This window comes from Melanostigma gelatinosum (genome assembly GCF_949748355.1).
Source record: "Melanostigma gelatinosum genome assembly, chromosome: 19".
NCBI lineage: Eukaryota > Metazoa > Chordata > Actinopteri > Perciformes > Zoarcidae > Melanostigma > Melanostigma gelatinosum.
Window position 1 is genome coordinate 22,350,370 of NC_136652.1, and position 9,463 is coordinate 22,359,832.

The 9,463-nt window shown below is 49.6% G+C and overlaps 1 protein-coding gene across 1 annotated transcript; it reads left to right on the plus strand.

Annotated features, from left to right (window-relative positions):
* Nucleotides 1–152: 152 nt before the first annotated feature.
* Nucleotides 153–8,543, plus strand: klf11a (Kruppel like factor 11a). Its single transcript, XM_079290720.1, has 4 exons — nucleotides 153–268; nucleotides 3,451–3,663; nucleotides 6,046–7,018; nucleotides 7,639–8,543. The coding sequence occupies exons 2-4, from the start codon at nucleotides 3,475–3,477 to the stop codon at nucleotides 7,932–7,934; spliced, it is 1,458 nt and encodes a 485-aa protein (XP_079146846.1). The 5' UTR covers nucleotides 153–268; nucleotides 3,451–3,474; the 3' UTR covers nucleotides 7,935–8,543.
* Nucleotides 8,544–9,463: the final 920 nt, after the last annotated feature.

Consider the following 9,463-nt stretch of genomic DNA (forward strand, 5'->3'; position numbering starts at 1 on the left):
CCGCGTCTGGCCAATCGCGCTGCCGGACCACGAGTACCGATCACGCACCGCCTCGTCTGTGATTGGCCGCGGCCCGCTACACCTTTGCCTCTGATTGGCTGCGTGTTACCAGACCGCCAGAATGCTCTGAATGTTGTTTCTGTGTTTTATTTTTTCTGTAATATATGTTTGTGTTGTGAGTGACTCCACTCAGCGGAAGACAGACACGTTTTATTGTCTCGCGCTCCTGTCTCTGCTTTACTTCCTCTTCCTCGTGCGCCCCTGTCAGGTGAGTCTTTCTCGCGCTCCGGCTCGTGTTTTTTTGTATTTCTTCTTTTATTATTAACAAGTTGTTTGCACGTTTTATTTAAAAACACCGAGCTGTTACCTGTGCACGTTCACAGCGGCACGCGCTGCTCTCAGGTCTGCTCGTGCATTGTGGAGCTGGTTTATCTGAGGTCAGACTGAACCCAGTGGCTCCTGTGTGTGTGTGTGTGTGTGTGTGTGTGTGTGTGTGCGTGTGTGTGTGTGTGTGTGCACAACAGTTGCATCGCTGTGTGATAAAGTTTGTTTTTTTACTAGTTTTTATTGTTGATGAGTATAACTGATTCTAGGCTTTTATTGCAGCTTATTATACATATAATATATGCATATGTATAAATATCTGACTACAGACCAAAGTGACAAATGTCATCAGTGAAACTATAATAATAATGTAATAAAATAAATCATATATGACAATAACATGTAACTGTCACAATAACTGAATTAATATCTATTTACATTATTTTGTCAGTTAATATGCAAACTCATTCATTCTGGTGTTTATAGTCAGAAAATAGTTTGAATATTACATGTTTTATATATTTAAAATAATTTAGTGTAAAATCAAAGAAGACTAAACAAATAAACATTTGCGCACTAAGTGTCAGAACATTTGAATACTGATCGATCAATAACATTTGAATTTATTAATCTGTGTGATTGTGGATAAACGTGTCTGCTGTGATGCGTTTGTGTGATCTTAAGCGTGGGAAATGACAGTGCCGGTGACGAAACGGTGTGTTGCAACAGATTGACTTTGTTGTTCTTCCAACTACACTTCCTGTTTGGAGCTTCCTCTCTCTCTTTGGGGTGAGATGGTGCATGTTAATGAGGGAGGATGTGGGCGCGGGGCTTGTTTGGAGGGGGGGGGGTGTAATATCTGGCACCTCCTGTCATCTATTCTGGGTGCAGGGGAGGTTCCCGTTCAGGTCTGAGCCAGACGCTGGTTTTTTATACATCTTATTGTGGTAGGGCAGCTCAGGAGGAAGTAGCAAACAGTGACATCATTGGTCATTAAAGGGTGGTGTGCGGAAGGAAGGAGAAGAAAGGAACAGGAGGATATAGACTGCTGGTTGATGACCAGCTGTTGAGTTTGTTGCAGTAAAAAAAATGACGAGTCGGTGAACATTTTGCATCCCTGAACAGAATTTCTGGACATAAAATAAGAAAGAGATGTCAGAGCATCAGTGTGTTCTATAGAGGTCTGAGAAGCAACAGTCCGGGAGCCACGGCTGATCCATGTCCACCGCGCCATTTGGGATCCCAACTCATAACTCATTTACATCATCAGCGGTTAAACCTTTTGGGCACAAAAGACCATTTTCATTCGAAAAGTACCAGAAATAATGTGTGTACTCGGCAGCACACATTTGGAGTCTCAACTCATATTTACATTTCATTCTGGACAAACAACCTTATGAATCATCGTTTTCATGTTAGAAGTACAGAACAACCACGAGGCAGACAGGAGAACACATTTGGGATCCCGTCACAACTTTAAGTCTACAGATGTAGTCGTGTAGTGATGACCTGATGACCTCATGCTGTATCAGCAGGATATATTGATACATTTTAGACTTCTGACCTCGCCTCCTTAATTAAATAAAACCTGCAACCCGACCCGTCTGAGACCATCAGTCACCAACAAAACAGGGATCTTCACTGGAACACAGCAGGGAACCCAAGAGACGAGGGGACCAGGCAGGACGAGACAAGAGACGAGGGGACCAGGTAGGACGAGACAAGAGACGAGGGGACCAGGCAGGACGAGACAAGAGACGAGGGGACCAGGCAGGACGAGACAAGAGACGAGGGGACCAGGCAGGACGAGACAAGAGACGAGGGGACCAGGCAGGACGAGACAAGAGACGAGGGGGACAGGCAGGACGAGACAAGAGACGAGGGGACCAGGCAGGACGAGACAAGAGACGAGGGGACCAGGCAGGACGAGACAAGAGACGAGGGGACCAGGCAGGACGAGACAAGAGACGAGGGGACCAGGCAGGACGAGACAAGAGACGAGGGGACCAGGCAGGACGAGACAAGAGACGAGGGGACCAGGCAGGACGAGACAAGAGACGAGGGGACCAGGCAGGACGAGACAAGAGACGAGGGGACCAGGCAGGACGAGACAAGAGACGAAGGGGACAGGCAGGACGAGACAAGAGACGAGGGGGACAGGCAGGACGAGACAAGAGACGAGGGGACCAGGCAGGACGAGACAAGAGACGAGGGGACCAGGCAGGACGAGACAAGAGACGAGGGGACCAGGCAGGACGAGACAAGAGACGAGGGGACCAGGCAGGACGAGACAAGAGACGAGGGGACAGGCAGGACGAGACAAGAGACGAGGGGACCAGGCAGGACGAGACCAGAGACGAGGGGGACAGGCAGGACGAGACAAGAGACGAGGGGGACCAGGCAGGACGAGACAAGAGACGAGGGGGACAGGCAGGACGAGACAAGAGACGAGGGGACCAGGCAGGACGAGACAAGAGACGAGGGGGACCAGGCAGGACGAGACAAGAGACGAGGGGACCAGGCAGGACGAGACAAGAGACGAAGGGGACAGGCAGGATGAGACAAGAGACGAGGGGACAGGCAGGACAGGCAGACGGGGAAGCCGAGAGCAGGACGAGCCAAACGGGCGGGTTGACATGACAATGATCTGTGAAAGAGCGACGGAGAGGCTGGAGTTCATAAAGTGGTCGATCAGAGGCAGGTGAGGAGGTGACAGGTGCACTGAATGAGCTGATAGGACAGTGAGGTAACAGGAGAGAAGGCAGAGATGTGACACATTTACTTCTTTTGCATTTTTGTGATCAAATTTGTATTGATGTTCAAGATATGCATTTAAAAAAATCAACCATAAATTACAGTGAATACACACATATACATATATATATACATAGCACACATAACCCCCCACACACACAGAATTGGCGACGCCCACCCTCATGACACATCATGTAATACACTCGGCAAAAGATCAAACAGTTGTTGTTTGATTCTGGAAAGATTGTGACGAACATCTGGTTATTGACTCAGTTGAGCTCTTTGATTCCTGTTTGTTTTGATGGATTCTCGTCATATTTAAGTTTGACTCTCGTCTCTTTGTCTCTTCGTCTCTTCCCGGTCGTCCTCCAGGTGGACGGCCGGACGGCGACCACCATGGAGCTGAAGCCGTGCGTCGAGCACCACGACCTGGAGGCCGCCGAGGCGCTCGTCAGCATGAGCTTCTGGGGTCAGAGGTCGCACAAGCCCCGCCCACTGACCCCCACCTCCGACTCCTGTGACTCCACCCACCTCCACCAGGAGGGGGGGGACGCCCCCAAAGACCTGATCGCCCTGTCGTCACTGGTGAGGAGCATCATGATAGTCACGAACAATAATTCACTGTTATTAAATAAATGGAAATATTTCATATTATACATCATATTGTTGGGATCTAACGGAGCGTGTTTGGGTTATCAGCATTTAAGAAACTGAATTCTTGACATCAATAGAATTATTAATGATTATTAATAACAACGGGGCACCACCCTGCGAACAGGGACCAACAACCAAACGATAAACTAAGTCTCATAATTAGTAGTCACTCATAATGTCAATAGTCTGCGTATGACTTCACATTCAGTGACAGTGAAGGTTTTTAAGTTCGAGCACAGGCTACTACATACAGTCTTATCAAATACATATGCACAAGTAATCACAGACGACTGCTCCTTAAAGTATAACAGAGTTTATTGAATCAAAATAATAAATGATCAAATCAATTAATATTGCAACCAACAAACGTTATCATACAATTTTATATGCCTAAACTAAAGAATGAATAAAATGGATGAGGGTGTCTGTGTGTGTGTGTGTGTGTGTGTGTGTGTGTGTGTGTGTGTGTGTGTGTGTGTGTGTGTGTGTGTGTGTGTGTGTGTGTGTGTGTGTGTGTGTGTGTGTGTGTGTGTGTGTGTGTGTGTGTGTGTGTGTGTGTGTGTGTCTGTGTGTGAAAAGGAAGGAGAGTCTTACAGCTACCGCTAAAGACTACAAAGATGGCGGCGTCGAGTGACGTGGGCCAAAAGGGGAGGGGCCTTAAGATACTACAGCTAAACTACCACCAGATGGCGGAGTCGAGTGACTCGGACAAAATGGCGGTGAGACTGCTGTATGTAATCACGTGTGCCGATGCACACGCGTGTTGTGAGGCGATCGTTTGAACGGGGTTTCCCTCAGGGGCAGAGATAGGAGCTGTGTGTGTGAGGGGAGAAGAGGAATAAAAGGGCAGAGAGAGGAATCAGAGTTTCTGTGTGCGTTGTAGTGAAGATGAGGATCGCCGATCGTATCTCACACAAGTTGCCGTTGTCGCTTCGCGAACTGACGACACTTATGCCCGATAGTCGCGTTTCCACACTTCACTCACAGAATCGATTCAAGGAAATAGAGCAAGAACAAAAATGAAATCAAATAATCCCAAAAGCAAACAGTCAAACAGTTAATACACAATGCAGCGGAGCTTCTGTGCTCCGTAATGATTGCGCAATATCTCAATATCACGCGACAGTAATTTAAACACACAAAAACACGGGAATATCAACACATAAATGAATGGCCTGAATTAAACTTAGGTTAATTTAAGCTAAGCTACGCCCAGATGCCAAGAATCTTACTTGTCGATGCTTCGTTGAAGTGTTCGTGGGGAAGTTGTCCGTTTTTCCTCGTCAGGAAGGGGGGGGGGCTGCTTGCAGCACGGCCGTGCAGCGCGCCCGTGCAGCGCGCCCGTGCAGCGGGCGCCGGGCCGTCGTGGCGTGAGCTCGCTCTGGAAACGCAGACGTGATCTCTCCTCGCTGCAGGGAGGACAGTTTAACTTCGGCTGAGACGACGTGGTCCGTACGTCTCCCGGTAATCATCGGTCAGGAGAGGATTAGACGTCTTCCTGCCGGAGTGTGCACAGAAAGAAAAAGAAGCAAAAAGCGGAGAACGGATCGCGGATGCGGATTCGTCTCGGCCGGGTAAAGGAGCCTTACTCAAAGTGGAACACTGTCGTTTCGTCCAGCGAAATGGCTCGTGACCGGTCAGGGTTTGAGGGTTTGAGGGTTTGAGGGCCGCGGGCTTCCTCGTGGCCTTCGGTTGCCAGCGTCGTGCTGGAGGTAGGAGGCTGGTGTGTCTTCATATGTCCAAGGACGGGTCCCAGGGCGAAGAGAGCGTTGCGTGCTCCCTGTCTCAACCGAGGTCGTGCCTCCTGTTACCCCGGAGGGATTGGTGGGAAAAGCATCGAGGTGTGATCTGCAGGCAGTTTTGTAGAACAGTGGTTGAACCACAGGGGTCCTGGGGTCTCTTGGCTCTCGGCCAATGAGATTGCAGCGGTGCATTCAGGTGACCATGGTTTTTGGGGGGGGGAAATTTACACCCTAGTGTGAAGAGGTTGCTCTCATCAAACTACAAATCAGGATGAAACCTTTGCTTGAAAAGTGAAGGTCTGATTCTCTTTGTTCACATCACATGTTTAAGCCATATGGTCAGACCCCAACAATATAATATTTATATATATATATAATCATTTAATTTATAGGGCTGCAGCTAACGACTATTTTGATAATCGATGAATCTGTTGATTTCTTTTCTTTAATTAAAATAACACGATGTATTCCTCATCTTCGTGTACAGTGCAATATATAAACATGTATATACTTATATAATGTATTAATAGAAATTATAATAATATAATTGATGACATGTTTCCTCCGTCAGTGTATGACTCCGCCTCACAGTCCGAGCTTCGTTGAGGCCTCCGCCCTAAGCCCCGCCTCCAGGCCGGTCTTACCCCGCCCTGTCCTCGTCGCCGGCCCCGCCCTCCTCCTCAGTGACTCCTTCGCCGCACAGACCTCAGCTCTTCCACCTCAGACGGAGTCGTCGTCCCGCGTGGCTCCGCCCACCAGAGCGATGGTCACCAGCGTCATCCGCCACACTGCCGACAGCCTCAGCGGTCCTCCGCCGCCGGAAACCTCCACGCCGCCTCAGCCTCCAGAGACTCTTCCAGAGGAGGAGGCCGGACCTCCTCCTCCTCACTCCTCCTCCTCCCCGGTCTCCTCCTCTCCGGTCTCCTCCTCTCCGGCGGTCTCCTCCTCTCCGGCGGTCTCCTCCTCTCCGGCGGTCTCCTCCTCCCCGGTCTCCTCCTCCCCGGTCTCCTCCTCTCCGGTCTCCTCCTCCCCGGTCTCCTCCTCTCCGGTCTCCTCCTCTCCAGTCTCCTCCGCCCTGGTCTCCTCTCCGGTCTCCTCCTCTCCGGTCTCCTCCTCTCCGGTCTCCTCCTCTCCGGTCTCCTCCTCTCCAGTCTCCTCCGCCCTGGTCTCCTCTCCGGTCTCCTCCTCTCCGGTCCTCTGCCAGGTTTTCCCGGTGAGCAGCCGGACCGGGATGATCTCCGCCTTCGTCCAGGCTCCGGTTCAGGTGCAGACTCACCTGGTGGGCTCCGCCATGCCTCAGGGGACCGTGATGTTCGTGGTCCCCCAGGCGACACAAGGCCCACAGACCCAGATCATGACGTTGGGCAACACTAAGCTCCTCCCCCTGGCGCCGGCCCCCGTTTACATGCCGACGGGAGCGAGCGGCGGCGGCGCCTCGCAGGTCGACTTCTCCCGCAGACGAAACTACGTCTGCAACTTCCCCGGCTGCAAGAAGACCTACTTCAAGAGCTCCCACCTGAAGGCTCACCTGCGCACACACACAGGTGAGACATGATGTCACTTCCTGTTTGCTTTTGTTCTCTGTCCACTAAAAAAACACGTAGCTACAGACGTGGGGACAACACGATGATGTCGAGCAGGTTTAATGTTTAGCCTAGCGTGTTAGCATGCTAACGTTAGCGTGTTAGCTAACTGTCAGTAAACACAGTTCAGACTGATTGATGACAATGATGTGATGAAGAGGATCAATAAGTGATGACATTGTGATCAAAGAGCATTCAAAATAAAACGAGCTGAATAACTCCCCTCTCCTCCTTCCTCTCCTCCTTCCTCTCCTCCTCTCCTCTCCTCCTTCCTCTCCTCCTCTCCCTCTCCTCCTCTCCTCTCTCCTTCCTCTCCTCCTTCCTCTCCTCCTCTCCCTCTCCTCTCCTCCTTCCTCTCCTCCTCTCCTTCCTCTCCTCTCCTCTACTCCTTCCTCTCCTCCTCTCCTCCTTCCTCTCCTCCTTCCTCTCCTCTCCCTCTCCTCTCCTCCTTCCTCTCCTCCTTTCCTCTCCTCCTTCCTCTCCTCTCCTCTCCTCTCCTCTCCTCTCCTTCCTCTCCTCTCCCTCTCCTCTCCTCTCCCCTCCTCTCCTCCTCCTCCTCCTCCTCCTCCTCTCCTCCTCAGGTGAGAAGCCGTTCAGCTGTCACTGGGAGAGCTGTGATAAGAAGTTTGCTCGTTCTGACGAGCTCTCCCGTCACCGCCGGACTCACACCGGAGAGAAGAAGTTTGTGTGCAGCGTGTGCGACCGGCGCTTCATGCGCAGCGATCACCTGACCAAACACGCCCGGCGTCACATGACCGCCAAGAGGGCGTCGTCGTGGCCCGCCGAGACCCGGGACCTCCACAAACTGGCCCTGCCCAAGGGCCAGAACAGGGGCCCCGCACTTCCTGTCGGCGTGCTGGTCTCCACTGCCAACTGACAGGGCAACTCAGGACCCCCCCCCCCCCCCCCCATCGAGGGCGGGGCTTAAAACTGTGACTGTCAATCAGCTCCACATCTGGAGGATCGTTTTTCTACAAATCAAAACTCTGCTGGTTCAACAAAGTGAAGGCGGTCGCTGAGCTCCGGCTGCGTCTACGTCCGCTTCATTTTCAACGGGTTACTGTGGCATGAAGACGGCGCTACAGACTCACCGGCGCCCCCTGAGGCTGAAACGCTCATTACGCTAGAGGAAAGGTTGTGTTCTGTACGGTGGCCTGAGTGGGACATCTCAGCTTTACTTTGAGCCTAATGCTAACGTTAGCATATTAACATGATTACATCTGATGCTACTTTAGCCACTTAGCTCGTTAGCCAACTTTAATATGCTGACATCTGTACAGTTAGCATATTAGCACGATAATGTTTCATGTGTTTCAAAACTCTTCATTTACCGCCAGAGTTTTCAGAATAAAGTGAACTTCATGCCACAGTAATTAAACAATAAAATGATGAAGATGAAGGTGTTCCGATGTTGAAGCGATGTAGACGGAGCCGGAGGACCAAACGAGCGTCTCGTTCTGCTCAGGACATTTTAATCCCAACAACTCACAGGAGGAGGAGGAGGAGGAGGAGGAGGAGGAGGAGGAGGAGGAGGAGGAGGAGGAGGAGGAGGAGGAGGAGGAGGAGGAGGAGGAGGAGGAGGAGGAGGAGGAGGAGGAGGAGGAGGAGGAGGAGGAGGAGGAGGAGGAGGAGGCTGCTATTCATCCACGGACAGAAACAAACAGAAACCTGACATTGCACTGGATTTCTTTGTTTTTTTATAAACATGTTTACTTCATGTGTAAATGTCACGTTTAGCTCAATATTAACATTATTATGCACTCTTTTTATTATTATTTTGCCAAAGCCTCCGTATATCGTGCTTCTATTGTTGGCCGACTTCTGTTCATTTGTGACTGTAAATATATTGTAAATATATTGATATCTATATTGAATGTTAACGTGTATTCCAATCTGCATTTATTGATCTGTTAAAGATGTCAGTGGACAGTGTTCCTCGCTGTGATACTACCTACTATTCTTTGCTTTACACGTTATAATTATTATTTAATAAAACATTTGTTGAGGACAAAGTGATGTTTTTGTTTTTTGATAGCTTGATTTGTCCCCTAGCGTAGCCAGTAAGAAAAATACCTCGTTATTAAATGTTATTCTTAATAATAAAGGCTTATATCGGAATAATCCTCACTTCTGGACGTTTGCCTGTAAGCGATGGTGAAGAATATGACTTTTATAATAAAACATTACCACGAACATGTTCTTTCTCACTTCTATCAAGGAACAGTTTGTTTTATTTTTAGGTTCATTTAGATTAAATTATCAAACAGAAGGATGTACTACAGGATGTAGTTAGCTTAGCTTAGCATAAAGACAGGTAGAAAGCAGAATGTAGTTAGCTTAGCATAAAGACAGGTAGAAAGCAGAATGTGGTTAGCTTAGCTTAAAGACAGGTAGAAAGCAGAATGT

Coding starts and splice junctions, on each gene's coding strand:
- klf11a (XM_079290720.1), top strand. CDS start 3,475: ATGGAGCTGAAGCCGTGCGTCGAGCACCACGACCTGGAGGCCGCCGAG. Junction 3,664..6,045: donor TGATCGCCCTGTCGTCACTG/GTGAGGAGCATC, acceptor TTCCTCCGTCAG/TGTATGACTCCGCCTCACAG. Junction 7,019..7,638: donor TCACCTGCGCACACACACAG/GTGAGACATGAT, acceptor TCTCCTCCTCAG/GTGAGAAGCCGTTCAGCTGT.